This window comes from Procambarus clarkii, chromosome 18, assembly GCF_040958095.1.
Source record: "Procambarus clarkii isolate CNS0578487 chromosome 18, FALCON_Pclarkii_2.0, whole genome shotgun sequence".
NCBI lineage: Eukaryota > Metazoa > Arthropoda > Malacostraca > Decapoda > Cambaridae > Procambarus > Procambarus clarkii.
Genome location: NC_091167.1, coordinates 14,171,488 through 14,189,836, shown reverse-complemented (window position 1 = coordinate 14,189,836; position 18,349 = coordinate 14,171,488). Strand labels below are relative to the sequence as shown.

The window sequence follows — 18,349 nt, the reverse complement described above, 5'->3', positions numbered from 1 at the left end:
ACACCCCTCTTCCTCACATATTTACACCTCTTCCTCACATATTTACACCCCTCTTCCTCACATATTTACACCCCTCTTCCTCACATATTTACACCCCTCTTCCTCACATATTTACACCCCTCTTCCTCACATATTTACTCTCCGCTTCCAACACATTATATGGGAAAATATGAGTGAAACTATTTACATGGTATTAATTATCGGATAATAATTACATGATATTAAGTAAATATTTCTTAGTCTCTTTTGCAATAGTTGGGAGATGTTCAGCTTTTAATAACATTCGGGAGGTCATTCCACAATTTTTGACCCTTGATTTGCATTGCGTTTCTGCTTCGGTTGAGTCTCACTCGATGAATATCAAAGATATTAAAGAAGTACAGTATAACAAACTCTGTCTTCAGACAACACACAGCCCTTCTCTGTTTAAGACCCTTAACATGCTGAACATACTCTCACTCCCTTTGCCAGAATAACTTAATTCTGGAATGATTTTTGTTGCCAGGTGTTGTACTTTCTCAAGAGCAGCTATGCCCTTCTGAAGATGAAATCTCCATCCTTGGATACCATAATCCAAGCAATAACAATGCAATGCAAGCAATACACCAGAAATTTATGCAGTTAATTAACTTCGTTTTCATAAAGTCAAATGTTTGCTTGATTATTTTCAGGTTTGGTTAGCTTTTTATTTACTGCTTCTCTACTTGTTGTGCAGCTTTTATTGAATGATGGCTTCTGACACCAAGATCTTTTTCTTCATGTATCTGCTGCATGGTAATGTTGTTAATTTGGTAGTTGTGATATGGGTTGCTATGCCCCACATGAAAGGTCTTGCATTTTTCATTATTTAAAAACCTTTGTCAGTCTTCTGACCATTTGTGAAGTTCATGTAGGTATGCAGACGACAAGTCACAATAACATGGCTGAAATATGTTGAGCAAACCACATACTAGAAAGTAAAGGGACAACTACGTTTCGGTCTGTTCTAGACCATTCTCAAGTCGATACCTACAGGAAGAGAAGCAGTCTTCATGTAGGTATCTTTGTAATGCCTCAATATCATTTTCACTTTCTATTTTACCATAAATCTAAAATGTCATTTGCATATTTGATGATGTGGTTTTTAATATTCTGCCCTAACAGGAAAAAGATTGGACTGAAGCGTCGAACTAAGAGAACATGGGAGAGAAATGACAGAATTAAACAAACTGATGACATTAACCTCTCATTTATAAGGACACATTTCACACGCAAAGAGTGTATCAGGTAGGAATGAACCCCAAGTGAGTCTGATAGGAAGTATATCAAGTGGTTTTGGACACCATGTGAGCATGGAAGGGTCCACCACCTTCCCTACCCTTCACCACTCACCCCCTACTTGTCCATCACCTTCTCTACCCTTCATCACTCACCCCCTACTTGTCCACCACCTTCCCTACCCTTCACCACTCACCCCTACTTGTCCACCACCTTCCCTACCCTTCACCACTCGCCCCTACTTGTCCACCACCTTCCCTACCCTTCACCACTCACCCCTACTTGTCCACCACCTTCTCTACCCTTCACCACCTTTCCTATCTCAATCTTCTCTTCTCTTTACCTCTTCTATACCCTTTACCTCTTCTCTACTCTTTACCTCCCTTCATCCCTGTAACCAATTTAACTAAATACTGTGTTATTCAATAAATTGCCAAAGAGAAATTAACATTTAATGCTAGATTTCAGATTTTTTTTGGGCTCAATTCCCTGGTTCCTTCCTCTGCCCTCGCTTGATGTTTTTGTGGATGCCTCGGCTCTCAGTTGTGGCTTTGAGCTTTGTGACTAGCGCTCACCAGCTCGGCTAGGGTTATTGGCCTTCTCACCTTTGTTGTGCTCACAGTACAGAACCACAGTTTCCCTGTGGTTCATTAATTCAACTGGGGTGGGGTCTCTTCTATTCCTGTCACTTTGGAGCTGGTTTCTTAGAGTAGCTCATTGGCAGAGTTCTTGGGGTTTGGCTCTCCATGCCATTCATGTTCTGGGAGTGTCCAGTGTTCCGACCAACAGTCTGTCCTGGTTCTTTCCTGTTTCCATGGAATGAATCATTGACACTGCTTCCTTCCTGTTTCCATGGAATGAATCATTGACACTGCTTCCTTCCTGTTTCCATGGAATAGGCTGTCGATGTCGCTTCCTTCTTCAGGCTTTGCCAGATTTTCAGGTGCCCGGACGTTGCCCTCTTCGCATCAGCATGGTCTCGGCATCTGCCTCTTTATGTGGTACCATTCCACAACTGCGAGGCCCTGGTAGTGGATGCCTTTCAGCTAGACTTGTCGAAATGGAATTCTTTTACCTTTTTTCTCCTGGTCCGGCTGTTGCTCTGGGTGCTGGAGCATTTGGAGTCCTAAAGGGGAAGGGTGATTCTTCTAGCTCCTTGGTAGCTGACCCAGCCTTAGTTTCAGGCGCTGTTTGCTCGGTGTCCGAACAAAGGGGATTTTCCATGGCTCCTCTTTCAGAGGGTCGGGCTGGTGATGTACTTTATTGGTTCAACGTTCTCCTCTGCTCTTTGTGTCTGGAGTTTTTATGCATGTCTATCACCATCTTTATGGTGATTAGGTGGTTAAGTTTAATGGTGTCCTACCTGCAGTCGTCTTACAGGCAACAGTATGAGGTTTATTGGCATTCGATTGGCTATATTCTGTCCCTTCATCATTGTTCTTTTGTTTCATAGCAGGTTGGTCTGTTCTTTTTCTTTCTTTCTTGGCTGTTTCTCGATTGGCATCTTATGCCTCATACTGTACAGTCACCTTTTATCATGCTGCATTGGTTGAGCCATTCCATCTTGCTTTTGAAGTTTATACCTCTTTGGTTCAATTTCGCAAGCTTTTTCATGTATTCTATCATTTCCGGCCAACTCGTGCGCCTCTTGAGCCTGCCTCGTCCCTTGACTGGGTTCTTTCTTTTCTTTCCTCTGCTCGGTATGCAGTGGCACCTTCGGTCTGGGATTGTATTTTGAAGACTTTATTTTTTATTTCTCTGGCCACCGGGTGTTAGGTGGGAGAGTTTGATGCTCTTCTTCAAAGTGAGGGTAGTTTTGTTCCTCTAGTCTTGATGGGCACTTTGTTTCTTTGCAGCCAGCTTCTTCTTGTCTGGCGAAGGAGGAAAAGACTCCTCCTTCGCCAGAAGCTCATTCTGGCGAAGGAGCTTCTGGTGGGGGGGGGGGGGAGTCTTTTGGTTGTGGACTCATGGTTGGTTCGGCCGGGGATGCATCATGTTCTTTGTCCAGTGGCAGCTTTATGCTGCTACATTTGTGCCATCGGTTCTGCTTCAGTGGACTCTGTGGGTTAATCTGGTTTCCCTGGTTTCCTGTTCCAGGGCTTGTCCTTCTCAGGTTGTCTATAATGTCATTAAATCTAGCCAGTCTGCAGTCTACCCTCATGCCCATGATGTATGCAAGTATGCCACTCTAACTGGTGTTTTTGCCAATATGTTTGGGCCGATATTCAGGTTTAGGGGTTTTGCCGATCGAACAGGGTCGGTCGGGTATCTGGTGCACATTCCCAGTTCTCAGCGACCTTGGGTTGTGTGTCGTGGCCGGTGGTCTCATCCTCATTATATCTGGTGCTGCCTTCTCCCTGGTAAGTGCCCATTTTCTGGGGGGAGCCCCTACATCTCCCTGGAGTTATCCACGCTGATATGGATATCCCTAACTTTGGCAGCAATCGATGTGGGTGGAGTTCCAGGCCTACAGGGGACCACAAGCCAGAACCTGGCCCCCTCAGAGAGGCACAAGGAGCAATGGCCTATAGAAATGCACTTGTGATTTTGGAGCATTCTATATCTGCCATCGACTGGGATGGATGTCAGATGGACACTCGTTTCATGATTCAGTCATTGCTTCTGGACACTCCTTCCTTGGCCGTCGTTCAGTGCCTGGCTGCACTCTAATGTAAACATTGGAGTGTGTCTGTCTCTTTACTTGATCGTGTACATTCTGTTTTCATTGCATTTCCTACCTCTATACTATGCATTGTTGTGTGTCTCAGTATGTGTTTATTGGCTATACTAGTGTTGGTGCTAGGTTGGACTGTGTGCATGTTCAGTTCCCTGCGATTGGACAGCCCGGCTGTTCAGTTGTAGAACTGCGTTCTTTCATCTTCTTGTATGTCCCTACCAGCTTCTGTGTTACATTGTCTGCTGGTGGCTGTAGGTTCCAATCACCCACTCCTGCCCCTACTGTTCCTTTTTGTTGGAACAAGGGAGCTAGGATTACGGCCATGGCTATGGCTTTTTCCTTGTGTTCCTTTGCCGGACAGTACATTTTTGCTTTAGTGCGGTACATGTCCTGGGTAGTTCTCTTCATCTGTTGCTCTGCTTCTCGTGCGTCGTTCTGCCCTGCTGGAGCTAGTTGTACTGCTCCTGCAGGTTGTGGTGTCGCTGTTTTTGGCTTCGGGTCTTGCGTGTCAGCTCGTGGTGCTCGCTTCCTCGTTAGCCTCTACCTGAGCCCCTGGCTCTTTGGTTTTCATCGCCGTTTTGTCCTTGCTGTTTGCAGAGTCTATGGTTTATCTCTTTCAGCAAGTGGCTTCTTCTCGTTGTCATCCGTTATTGTTCTTTTTGGTCCTTTGAGGGTCGCGGGAGGGTCCCTCCCGGACGGGGCTATCTGCTCCCCCGGGTTGGTTCTTTCCCGGTTAACCGGGTTTGGGTTCCTGGTTCCTCGGCGATCATTCCTTCTGGTTCCTTGCCAGCCTTGATTTCAGTCGCTGCTTGCCCGGTGTCCAAATCTATGGGTCTTTTCCCGGCTCTACCTCTTCTCATGATCGGTCCGGTCCGTATCAGGGCTGGTTTGGTCTTCTCCTCGAGTCTTCCAGTCACTGGTAATTTTGACTCGAGTCTCTCACCATCTTTGGGGATCAGGTGGCTTCATTGATGGTGTCCCACCTGCGTGGTTCGTCTCAGCGGTGGTATGGGGTTTTGCTGGCGGTCCTTAATTTTCCTTTTGTCTCTTCGTAGGTATCCTGCAGTTTTTGTTGACGGGATCTTGTCCTTCTCTCGTGGGGGTTTGGGACTGTCCGCTTGACTCATACTGTCATCTTGTCTTGTAATTACCCAAGTGTAATTACCTAAGTGTAGTTACAGGATGAGAGCTATGCTCGTAGTGTCCCGTCTTCCCAGCACTCTTTGTCATATAACGCTTTGAAACTACTGACAGTCTTGGCCTCCACCACCTTCTCACTTAACTTGTTCCAACCATCTACCACTCTATTTGCGAAGGTGAATTTTCTTATATTTCTTCGGCATCTGTGTTTAGCTAGTTTAAATCTATGACCTCTTGTTCTTGAAGTTCCAGGTCTCAGGAAATCTTCCCTGTCGATTTTATCAATTCCTGTTACTATTTTGTACGTAGTGATCATATCACCTCTTTTTCTTCTGTCTTCTAGTTTTGGCATATTTAATGCTTCTAACCTCTCCTCGTAGCTCTTGCCCTTCAGTCCTGGGAGCCACTTAGTAGCATGGCTTTGCACCTTTTCCAGTTTGTTGATGTGCTTCTTAAGATATGGGCACCACACAACAGCTGCATATTCTAGCTTTGGCCTAACAAAAGTCATGAACAATTTCTTTAGTATATCGCCATCCATGTATTTAAAAGCAATTCTGAAGTTAGAAAGCATAGCATAGGCTCCTCGCACAATATTCTTTGTTGTCCTCAGGTGATAGTTTTCTATCTAGAACCACCCCTAGATCTTTCTTTATCAGAATTCTTTAAAAATTTCTCACATAATATATAGGTTGTGTAGGGTCTATGTTCTCCTATTCCACATTCCATAACATGACATTTATTAACATTAAATTCCATTTGCCAAGTGGTGCTCCATATACTTATTTTGTCCAGATCTTCTTGAAGGGCATGATAATCATCTAAATTTCTTATCCTTCCTATTATCTTAGCATCATCAGCAAACATGTTCATATAATTCTGTATACCAACTGGTAGATCATTTATGTACACAATAAACATCACTGGTGCAAGAACTGAACCCTGTGGTACTCCACTTGTGACATTTCTCCATTCCGATACATTGCCTCTGATTACTGCCCTCATTTTTATCAGTCAGAAAATTTTTCATCCATGTTAGAAGCTTACCTGTCACCCCTCCAATATTTTCCAGTTTCCAGAACAACCTCTTATGTGGAACTCTGTTGAAAGCCTTTTTTAGGTCCAGATAGATGCAGTCAACCCAACCCTCTCTTTCCTGTAATATCTCTGTGGCTTGATCACAGAAACTGAGTAAATTCGATACACAGGATCTTCCAGATCGAAAACCGTACTGTCTGTCTGATATTATATCATTTCTCTCCAGATGTTCTACCCATTTAGTTTTGATTAGTTTTTCCAATACTTTCACTATTACACTTGTCAATGATACAGGTCTATAATTGAGGGGGTCTTCCCTGCTGCCACTTTTGTAGATTGGAACTATGTTAGCCTGTTTCCACACGTCTGCTACGATTCCTGTACACAGGGATGCCTGAAAGATCAGGTGAAGTGGAATGCTGAGGTCAGATGCTCGTGCGGTGCTGGCGGAGCCGCTACAGTTTGCTTTCGGTTTTGCTGTTCCTTCTGCACAGCTGCGCTGGCTGTCATGGGAGTTGCTTGCCTCCGGCCTGTTCATGTGCCGCCTGCGCCGTCCTGGTCTTTGGCCGGTGTGTTCTCGTTTCTGTCTTCGCCTCGGTTTGTTGTGGCCCCTTCAGTTCAGGTTTGTTTTTCCGAAACTCTTTCTTGTTCGTTTGCAGCCGTCTCGTTCTTTTCTGGCAAGGATTGAGTCTGCTGCTTTCCAGAGGGGTCCTTGGGTTGTTGATGCTTGGTTGGTCAGGCCAGGGGTGCATCGTGTGTTGTGTTCGATTGCGGCCCTCCTCCACTATTTGTGCGCCATGGTTTCTGTGTCCGGCGTAAGTTTGCTGCTCTTGCTGCCATCTCTGGTAATTTGTCCTGGGCTGACATTCGGGCATGGGGTTTTTGGCGGTCAAACAGGGTCCTAGCTGCACGCTACCTCGTTCACGTTCCTGGGCCTAGTCGGGCCTATGTCACTTTGGGTAGGCGGCTGCAGCCTGTCTCGCCTTCGAGTTGAGATGCTGGAGCTCCGATCACCTCTCGGGTAAGTCCCACTTTTCTTTTTAGTCTTTGGTGAAGTAGCTGCGGGGAGTCATAGGGGCTCCCTCAGAAAACCAGCGTTGAATGTAATGAAACGCCATTTTTGGGTGAGTCCCAGAGGCTTCCCGGCAACCCTCCCTCCCTCCGGTCAGCGGTTTTCGCTTACATATTTTGATATCCAGCCGAAGAACTACATGGTGGATCGCCAGCACAAGGGTCTGGGGCTCCCCCTTCCCCTTCCTGGGGGAGGGGGAGGGGGGAGCCGAATGCAAACATGACGCATCCCTGGCCGAACCAACCATGAGTTCACAACCAAAAGACTCCCCCCTCCTCCCCCAGAAGCTAGCCGACTCCTCCTTCGCCAGAAAAGAAGCAGCTGGCTGCAAAGAAACAAAGTGCCCATCAAGACTAGAGGAACAAAACTACCCTCACTTTGAAGAAGAGCATCAAGCTCTCCCACCTAACACCCGGTGGCCAGAGAAATAAAAAATAGTCTTCAAAATACAATCCCAGACCGAAGGTGCCACTGCATACCGAGCAGAGGAAAGAAAAAGAAAGAACCCAGTCAAGGGACGAGGCAGGCTCAAGAGGCGCATGAGTTGGCCGGAAATGATAGAATGCATGAAAAAGCTTGCGAAATTGAACCAAAGAGGTATAGACTCCAAAAGCAAGCTGGAGTGGCTCAACCAATGCAGCATGATAAAAGGTGACTGTACAGTATGAGGCATAACATGCCAATCGAGAAACAGCCAAGAAAGAAAGAAAGAAAGAAAGAGAAAGAAAGAAAGAACAGACCAACCTGCTATGAAACAAAAGAACAATGATGAAAGGACAGAAAATAGCCAATCGAATGCCAATGAACCACATACTGTTGCTGGTAAGATGACTTCAGGTAGGACATCATTAAACCAACCACCTAATCGCCTGTCACTTCTGCTCCGTTCCGCAAGCTTTCTTGGGCGTTGTTTCACCTCCTGCCTGCTCATGTGCTGCCTGAGCCGTCCATGTCGTTGGACCGGGTGCTCTCTTCTTTCTTCTCCTTGGTTTGTGGTGGCCCCCTCAGTTCAGGACTGTTTTTCTAAGGCTTTTCTTATTGGCATTGGCCTCTGTAGGTCGGGTCGGGGAGCTTCATGCTCTCCTCTAGCGAAAGGGTTTCTGCTCTTTTGGTCCTTATGGTTGTTTCGTTCGTTTGCAGCCTTTTCCTTCTTTTCTGGTGAAGAATGAGGCTGCTGCTTTCTGAAGGGGTCCTTGGGTTGTTGATGCTTGGTTGGTTCGGCCGGGGGTGCATCATGTTTTGTGTCCGGTTGCGGTTCTTCGCTGTTATCTGCGCGCTACGGCCTCCATGGCAGGGGATGCGCTCTGGGTGGACCCGGTTTCCTTTCTTTCCTGTTCCAGGGTGCGGGTCTCCCAGGTCGTCTGCAGGATTATTTGGTCCAGCCAGCCTGCGTTCTATCCCCGTGCACACGACGTTCGTAAGTTCGCAGCTTTGGCTGCTGTTTTTGGGAATGTCCTAGGCTGACATTTGGACACGGAGCTTTTGGAGGTTGAACAGGGTCCTGGCAGCACAGTGTCTTGTAAATGTTCCTGGCCCTTTTCGGGCATGTTTTCACTGGTCGCAGGTTGCAGCCAGTTGTCTCGACTTCGAGTTGAGGAGTGAGTGACGACTGCTTCCTGGGTAAGTCGCTCTTTTCTGTGGGGAGCCCCTACGGCTCTCTGGAGCTTATCGGGCTAATGTATATTATATTAGACTGGGACATTAGCTAAGGAGTTCAGACCTACCAGGGACCAGTGCCAGAACCTGGCCCCTTCAGAGAGGTTTCAGGGAGCAATGGCCCTGGAAAACCCCTTGTGGTTGGGGTTTTCCTTATCTGCCATCGACTGGGGTCAGGCACCCAGAAAGGTAGGCATAACAAAACAAACCCCACATGGTAAAAAACTATAACACCACCACATGACACTGCCCGACTTAGAGCTGTAGCAGCTCCCCATGCAGGCGAGTTCCTATTAGCAACCCCAATGTCAGCAACCTGCTCCCGTCTCACACCGCAGGCCCTCCGAATTGCCGTGGCTCTCCGCCTCGCTACCCCAATCCACACCGAATACAGGTGTATTTGTGGTGAGGCAAAGGCCAACAGGTATGGACGGCATGGCCTTCTCTGCCAAAGGACAGGAGGATGGCATGCAAGACATGGCGAGGTTAACGACATTATTAAGAGAAGCTTTACCACAGCCAGCTGTCCAGCAGAGAGAGAGCGCCCCGTTACCTAATGTCCCGCAACTCTGATGAGCCTGTCGGTTGCCCAGACGGAATCACGGTGAACCCCTGGAAGAATGGTAGACAGTTGGTGTGGGACTACACTTGCATTTCAACTTTAGCCAACACCTATGTTGACTTCAGTGCTACACAAGCAGGTGGTGCTGCCAATCACTGGGAAGTAGCCAAGTCACATAAATACAGAGACCTTGAGCACCACTACAATTTTGTCCCCATTGCCTCAGAGACACTTGGTGCCTGGGGTAAAAGTGTTGCTAGTTTCTTAAGAAGTTGGGGTCCAAGCGAATTTAAACAACTAGACCCTAGAGCTGCCAGTTTTCTTTTCAGCGCATTAGTGTGGCGATCCAGAGAGGAAATGCTCACTGCATCCATGGTTCCTGCCTGCCATCTGAGGAGCTGGAGGAGCTCTACAACTTGTGACAAGTAGCCTTGTACCCTGCATGTATCCAATGTTTTAACCCTTTTTGTGTAATGACATTTTCAAATGAAATTAGATATATATACACACATACCAAAAGCATAGGGGTGGTAGGAGAAGAAATATCAGTGTTCAGTGAAGATCCACAAGGTCTTCTCTGAGTACTCTTTATTTTCTTCTCTGAGGCTATGGGTCCCTACACTTGCACCAGAGGTGGTACCCCTTCTAGGTTAAAAAAAAAAAAATATATATATATATATATATATATATATATATATATATATATATATATATATACATACATACATACATATATATACATACTAGCAATACCCGGCCACAGCATCCTTCCCTCTTCCCTAGACCTCCCCACCATTCCCCCCTCACCTGTCTCCTCGGCCTCCCAACCATTCCACCGTCCCCTCATTCCCCCCCCCCCCCCCCCACCATTCCACACTCCACCATCATCTCTTCCTTCCCACCATGCCCCACTTCCCTGTCCCTTTGTCCTCCCCACCATTCTCCATTCCCCCATCCCCTCGTCCCCATTATCCCAAACTCCCCCGTGCCCTCGTCCTTCCTCACCATTACCCCCTCCCTTGTTCCCTCGTCCTCCCCACCATCTCTCACTTCCGTCCCCTCATCATCCCCACCATTCCCCACTCCCTCGTCCGATGCCTTCCCAAATGGTCTGATGTTCCCATCAGAAAACTGGGAACATAAAGTGATCTGATGTTCCCATCACTTAAATATAAGAAAAACAGTTAAAAATATAAAAAAATATAAAAAAATATAAAAATAAACTATACTCTCGAAATGAATGGTATGGTAAACAACACAGCTCAATTCCAATGCAATTCACACAAAATAATTAAATCAAAATGAAAATAAATCAAAATCTATGAAAATTCAATTTATCAATGCAATCAGTAACATTGAAATGGAATTGTAACATATTTAGTATAGCATGTGTGTTGCTCTTACATACAACAGATGGCGCTGTTTTTCAAGAAAAGCATAGTTTTACCTGTCACAGGTGTGGCATCTATACTCATACTTACGAAATGAATGGTATGGTAAACAACACAGCTCAATTACAACACAATGTCACACAAAATAATTCAATAAAAAAAAATATATCGCAATCTATGAAAATAAAAATTATAAATGAAATCGGAAACATTGAAATGGAATGCGTGACATATTTAGTATAGCGTGCATGTTGCTATTATGTGCAACAGATGGTGCTGTTTTTCAAAAACGCATGTTTTTACTTGTCACAGGGGTTGCATAAATATAGTAGGTATATGAAAAGACGTGCTTTTTCGAATGCAACGTTGTCAAAATTTCAAAGCAATCGGTGAAGAATTTTTGGAGATTACAGCGTGTGTTGCTCTTACGTCCAACAGATGGCGCTGTTTTTCAAAAAAACATGTTTTTTCCTGTCACAAGTGAGGCATGTATGTAGTAGATATATAAAAAGATGCGCCTATTCGAATGCAATGTTGTGTCAAAATTTCAAAGCAATCGATAATGAGGTTTCGAAGATTTCCCTCACATGGAAAAACACATGGAAAACACAGTTCTTCAGAAAAAGCATGTTTTTTTACTGTCACAGACGTGACCTCTCTATAGTATGTATATAAAAATCTGGCTGGATGCAAATGGAACGTTGTGTGAAAATTTTTAAACCAATCGGTGAAGAACTTTCGGAGATTAGCGATTTTGAACAAGCGAACATTTCCATTTTTATTTATTTTATATATATATATATATATATATATATATATATATATATATATATATATATATATATATATATATATATATATATATATATATATATATATATATATATACACATACATACATACATACATACATACATACATACATACATACATACATACATACATACATACATACATACACACACACACACACACACACTAACTTCAGAATTGCATTTAAATACATGGATGGCGATATACTAAAGAAATTGTTCATGACTTTTGTTAGGCCAAAGCTAGAATATGCAGCTGTTGTGTGGTGCCCATATCTTAAGAAGCACATCAACAAACTGGAAAAGGTGCAAAGACATGCTACTAAGTGGCTCCCAGAACTGAAGGGCAAGAGCTACGAGGAGAGGTTAGAAGCATTAAATATGCCAAAACTAGAAGACAGAAGAAAAAGAGGTGATATGATCACTACATACAAAATAGTAACAGGAATTGATAAAATCGACAGGGAAGACTTCCCGAGACCTGGAATTTCAAGAACAAGAGGTCATAGATTTAAACTAGCTAAACACAGATGCCGAAGAAATATAAGAAAATTCACCTTCGCAAATAGAGTGGTAGACGGTTGGAACAAGTTAAGTGAGAAGGTGGTGGAGGCCAAGACCGTCAGTAGTTTCAAAGCGTTATATGACAAAGAGTGCTGGGAAGACGGGACACCACGAGCGTAGCTCTCATCCTGTAACTACACTTAGGTAATTACACTTAGGTAATTACACACACACACACACACACACACAATGTCGCACAAAATAATTCTATATATATATATATATATATATATATATATATATATATACATATATATATATATATATATATACATATATATATATATATATATATATATATACATACATATATATATATATATATATATATATATATATATATATATATATATATATATATATATATATATATACATACATATATATATATACATATATATATACATACATATATACATATATACATACACACACACACACACACAATGTCGCACAAAATAATTCTATATATATATATATATATATATATATATAATATATATATATAATAATAATATATATATAACACTATATATATATATGTCGTACCTAGTAGCCAGAACGCACTTCTGAGCCTACTATGCAAGGCCCGATTTGCCTAATAAGCCAAGTTTTTATGAATTAATGTTTTTTCGTTTACCTAACGTACCTAACCTAACCTAGCTTTTTCGGCTACCTAACCGAACCTAACCTATAAAGATAGGTTAGGTTAGGTTAGGTAGGGATGGTTAGGTTTAGTCATATATCTACGTTAATTTTAACTCCAATAAAAAAAAATTGACCTCATACATAATGAAATCGGTAGCTTTATCATTTCATACGAAAAAAATTAGAGAAAATTTATTAATTCAAGAAAACTTGGCTTATTAGGCAAATCGGGCCTTGCATAGTAGGCTGACAAGTGCGTTCTGGCTATTAGGTACGACATATATATATATATGTCGTACCTAGTAGCCAGAACTCACTTTTTGGCCTACTATTCAAGGCCCGATTTGCCTAATAAGCCAAGTTTTCCTGAATTAATATATTTTTTCTAATTTTTTTCTTATGAAATGATAAAGCTACCCATTTCATTATGTATGAGGTCATTTTTTTTTTATTGGAGTTAAAATTAACGTAGATATATGACCGAACCTAACCAACCCTACCTAACCTAACCTAACCTATCTTTATAGGTTAGGTTTGGTTAGGTAGCCGAAAAAGTTAGGTTAGGTTAGGTTAGGTAGGTTAGGTAGTCGAAAAACAATTAATTCATGAAAACTTGGCTTATTAGGCAAATCGGGCCTTGCATAGTAGGCTGAGAAGTGCGTTCTGGCTATTAGGTACGACATATATATATATATATATATATATATATATATATATATATATATATATATATATATATATATATATATATATATATATTATAATAATATATATATAACACTATATATATATATATATATATATAATAATATATATATATATAATATATATATATATAATATATATATATATAATGAATGAATAAATGAGAGAGATTCCCAAATACCTGCCAGGTACGTGAAAAGACCCAATTCATTTACGGAGGGCTCCTGCTTCTGTGGTCTGATGCCGGACGAGCACCTTCCCCTGGCCAGTCTTGTCCCTGTGCCCCCACCACGACCACAAGGAGAGGTAAGGGATCTTATTGGTCAGTGTGTCATCATGGGTGAGTAACCTTATTGATCGGTGTGTCATCATGGGTGAGTGACCTTATTGGTCAGTGTGTCATCATAGGTGAGTGACCTTACTGATCAGTGTGTCATCTTGGGTGAGTGACCTTATTGGTCAGTGTGTCATCATGGGTGAGTGATCTTGATGGTTTGTGTAAATTGTATCTGTTGGTAGTGTTGGATCTTTCATATGATTGTTGTATATTGCATGTGTATTAGGTACTTGCTATATATATTACATGTGGTGTATTTATTGGAGTGATTGCTGTATCATGCATATGTTTGGTGCACATTCCCTTCTGCAACACAGCAGGCACAGGGACCCCAGCATCTTCCCTGAAGACCCAACTTTTACAACATCCACCAGAGTGGCGAGGTAGAGTATGAAACGAACCTCTGTGGACCAGTTAATTCATTCACAGCCTTCCTTGCATCCACACAGGGCGCCTTCTCTGTAGCAGTTTGGCAGTGTAATGACTGGGTTCTCATGGAGACTCAATCAATTGTTGTAATTGCACCTTGCACTTGAAATGGCCAACAAGACATAGATATGCCAGTAGCCGAGATAAGGACATCAAATAATGATCCTGGACTGAGTGCTCCATTCAGTCCAGAGACATAAACATAAAGTGCTTGGCTTGCGGTCCAGAGACATAAACGACAGGAAAAAGTCTTCCACCACCGCAAGCAGTGTATTAGTTTGGTATTTGGAAGAATCACCCAAGGAAGACAGGGAATTTATTGGTTTTGGAGAGGAAGACGCATTGAAATTCACTACATGGGCAACAGCGCTGGATGGTGCAGAAATATAATGATTTAGAGTCAATGTTGTTGCCTTATAAAAGACTGACTGGTGATATCAGTAGATTGACCTGTGCATACATTGTACATACAGTACAACTGTAAAAATATATTGTACTGTATATGTAATTTTAAAGAATACAGGCAAGGTATTTTTCTTAGTACACTATTACTTAAATTTCCCTGAAGATTTGAGTCATGTCAAGAATCAGGGCCCAGCCTGAATAATGTGTCACACACTGCAGGAATGGTGATGGAGAAGATAGTGAGAAAAACCTAGTAACACATTTGGAGAGAAGGGACTTTGTGACAACCAATCAACATGGGTTCAGGGAGGGTAAATCTTGCCTTACTGGCCTAATAGAATTCTACGATCAGGTGACAAAGATTAAGCAAGAAAGAGAAGGATGGGCAGACCGCATTTTCTTGGACTGTCGAAAAGTCTTTGACACAGTACCCCATAAGAGGATGATGAATAAGCTGGAGAAACAGGCAGGAGTAACTGGTAGGGCGCTCCAGTGGGTAAGGGAGTACCTAAGCAATAGGAAGCAGAGAGTTGCAGTGAGAGGTGAGACCTCAGATTGGCGTGAAGTCACCAGTGGGGTCCCACAGGGCTCTGTACTCGGACCTATCCTGTTTCTGATATACGTAAATGATCTCCCAGAGGGTATAGACTCATTTCTCTCAATGTTTGCTCGCGACGCCAAAATTATGAGAAGGATTAAGACAGTGGAGGACAGCTTGAGGCTTCAAGAAGACCTGGACAAGCTGCAGGAATGGTTGAACAAGTAGTTGTTAGAGTTTAACCTGAGTAAATGTAATGTAATGAAGATAAGTGTAGGGAGCAGGAGACCAGATACAAGGTATCATTTGGGAGATGAAATACTTCAATAGTCAGAGAGAGAGAGAGAGAGAGAGAGAGAGACAGAGAGAGAGAGAGAGAGAGAGACAGAGAGAGAGAGAGAGAGAGACAGAGAGAGAGAGAGAGACAGAGAGAGAGAGAGAGAGACAGAGAGAGAGAGAGAGAGACACAGAGAGAGAGAGAGAGACACAGAGAGAGAGAGAGAGACACAGAGAGAGAGAGAGAGACACAGAGAGAGAGAGAGAGAGACACAGAGAGAGAGAGAGAGAGAGAGAGAGAGAGACAGAGAGAGAGACAGAGAGAGAGAGAGACAGAGAGAGAGACAGAGAGAGAGACAGAGAGACAGAGAGACAGAGAGACAGAGAGAGAGACAGAGAGAGAGACAGAGAGACAGAGAGACAGAGAGACAGAGAGAGAGACAGAGAGACAGACAGACAGAGAGACAGAGAGAGAGACAGACAGACAGACAGACAGACAGACAGACAGACAGACAGACAGACAGACAGACAGACAGACAGACAGAGACAGACAGACAGAGACAGACAGAGACAGACAGAGACAGACAGAGAGAGAGACAGAGAGAGAGACAGCCAGCCAGCCTGGGGGTTGATATCACGCCAAACCTCTTCCCTGAAGCCTATCTCAAGAGGATAACATCAGGCGGCATATGCCCGGTTGGCCAACATAAGAACGGTCTTTAGAAACTTGTGTAAAGAATCATTCAGAACTTTGTATACTACATATGTCAGACCAATCCTGGAATATGCGGCTCCAGCATGGAGTCCAAATCTAGTCAAGCATAAGACTAAGCTGGATAAGGTTCAAAGGTGTGCCACCAGACTAGTACCCGAATTGAGGGGCATGAGCTACGAGGAGATATTATGAGAATTAAAACTCACATCACTGGGAGACAGAAGAGTTAAGGGGGACATAATCACCACATACAAGATTCTCAGAGGAATTGATAGGGTAGATAAAGACAGACTATTTAACACCAAGAGCACACACATTTGGGGTAACACAGGTGGAAATTGAGTGCCATAATGAGCCATAGAGAGACATTAGAAAGAAATTTTTCAGTGTCAGATTGGTTGACAAATGGAATGCATTAGGAAGTGATGTGGTGGAGGCTGACTCCATACAAAGCTTCAAGTGTAGATATGATAGAGCCCAGTAGGCTCAGGAACCTGTAGAGCCCAGTAGGCTCAGGAACCTGTACACCAGTTCTCCCCTGCCAGGACTGTCGCCAGGTGTACTTACCTAGTTGTGCTTGTGGGGGTTGACCTCTGGCTCTTTGGTCCTGCCTCTCAACTGTCACTCAACTGGTAATTACCTACACTTAGGTAATTACCAGTTGAGTGACAGTTGAGAGGCAGGACCAAAGAGCCAGAGGTCAACCCCCACAAGCACAACTAAGTAAGTACACCTGGCGACAGTCCTGGCAGGGGAGAACTGTTCCTGACAAGTACATTTGAGACCTCGTAGGTTTTAAATGGCATCATGACATGACACTCATGTTGAGGTTTTCAACAGCAGGAGAATAGATCCCAACATGATACTGATATCTTGTGTTACTGGTCGTCGGTCTTGTCTAAACAACTATCGCTAAAGGTTGTAGAATGTTACGGGGTCATACACAACATTTATAAATCATTTACAACATTTACAGTCTCCGTGGTGTAGTGGTAAGACACTCGCCTGGCGTTCCGCGAGCGCTATGTCATGGGTTCGTATCCTGGCCGGGAAGGATTTACTGGGCGCAATTCCTTAACTGTAGCCTCTGTTTAACGCAACAGTAAAATGTGTACTTGGATGAAAAAACGATTCTTCGCGGCAGGGGATCGTATTCCAGGGACCTGCCCGAAACGCTACGCGTACTAGTGGCTGTACAAGAATGTAACAACTCTTGTATATATCTCAAAAAAAAAAAAAAAAATAAATGGTGCAGAGCTGTGAAGCAGTATTACCTTTAGATGCTGCCAAGAATTAAGATAGCAAATACCAGATTTACCTGAGGGGTACTAACCCTAGTGGCCTTAAGGGGGCGTCTGGTTGGCATCTGGGTCCAAAAATGCAAAAATGTAAACTCGTTCGATTTCAATCAAACTTTTTTGACAAGTTCTATATGAAAAGTGTTTCATCTGGTCCAAGTTTCAGCATCGTAGCATAAATAGGAAGGGAGAAAAAAAATATTGAAGTAGTTGTGAAAATTATGCAAAAATGGTCAAAATCGATTATCAATCAAAAGTGTCAACTGAAATCATAACTACGACTCTTTGCTATCACAATAGCATATATTAAACAAATATTATAATTACAGTAGTTTAATTGGAAAATAATTTTAAGAAAAAAAAAAAAAAAAATTCTTTTTTTTTTAAATATTTTTTTTTTTTTCATTTTTTTTTTTTTGGCGATTTGCATCAAACTTACACACCTGACTGTACGTAAGCCTATCTGTAAGGATGCCATTTTTGGAGAAAATTGGTTGATGTCAACCTCAGCCACAGATTTTAGAACCTTAGACTTTATTCATTTCTGTTTTTTTTTCAATTGACACAAACGTTTACAAAACTGATTCCCTTTTTATTCAATTTACATGAAACTTACACTGTATATGTGGAGGGCATGTCTCTACATTGGGGGCTTTCATTTTTCTCTAAGTTCATTTATTGATTTTATAATAGCAATAAACATGCCATATTTGCAAAAAAAATTTGGGGAACTTTGAACATTTGTATTAGGAAAACTAAAGATGTTTTGGAAATTCTAAATCCCCAAATCCTTTATTATATGCTAATGTGTCAGAAAAGTGTCACAGAA

General features: G+C 42.7%; 1 protein-coding gene across 1 annotated transcript in view; it reads left to right on the top strand.

The window, feature by feature from the left end:
- LOC123754691 (transient receptor potential cation channel subfamily M member 4) overlaps positions 1-18,349 on the top strand; it is a gene marked incomplete in the record, with an annotated part of 261,293 nt that overhangs the window by 29,435 nt on the left and 213,509 nt on the right. Inside the window, 2 exon segments of the mRNA XM_069326277.1 lie at positions 1,144-1,266; positions 13,711-13,828. Coding sequence (XP_069182378.1) covers positions 1,144-1,266; positions 13,711-13,828 — 241 coding nt within the window.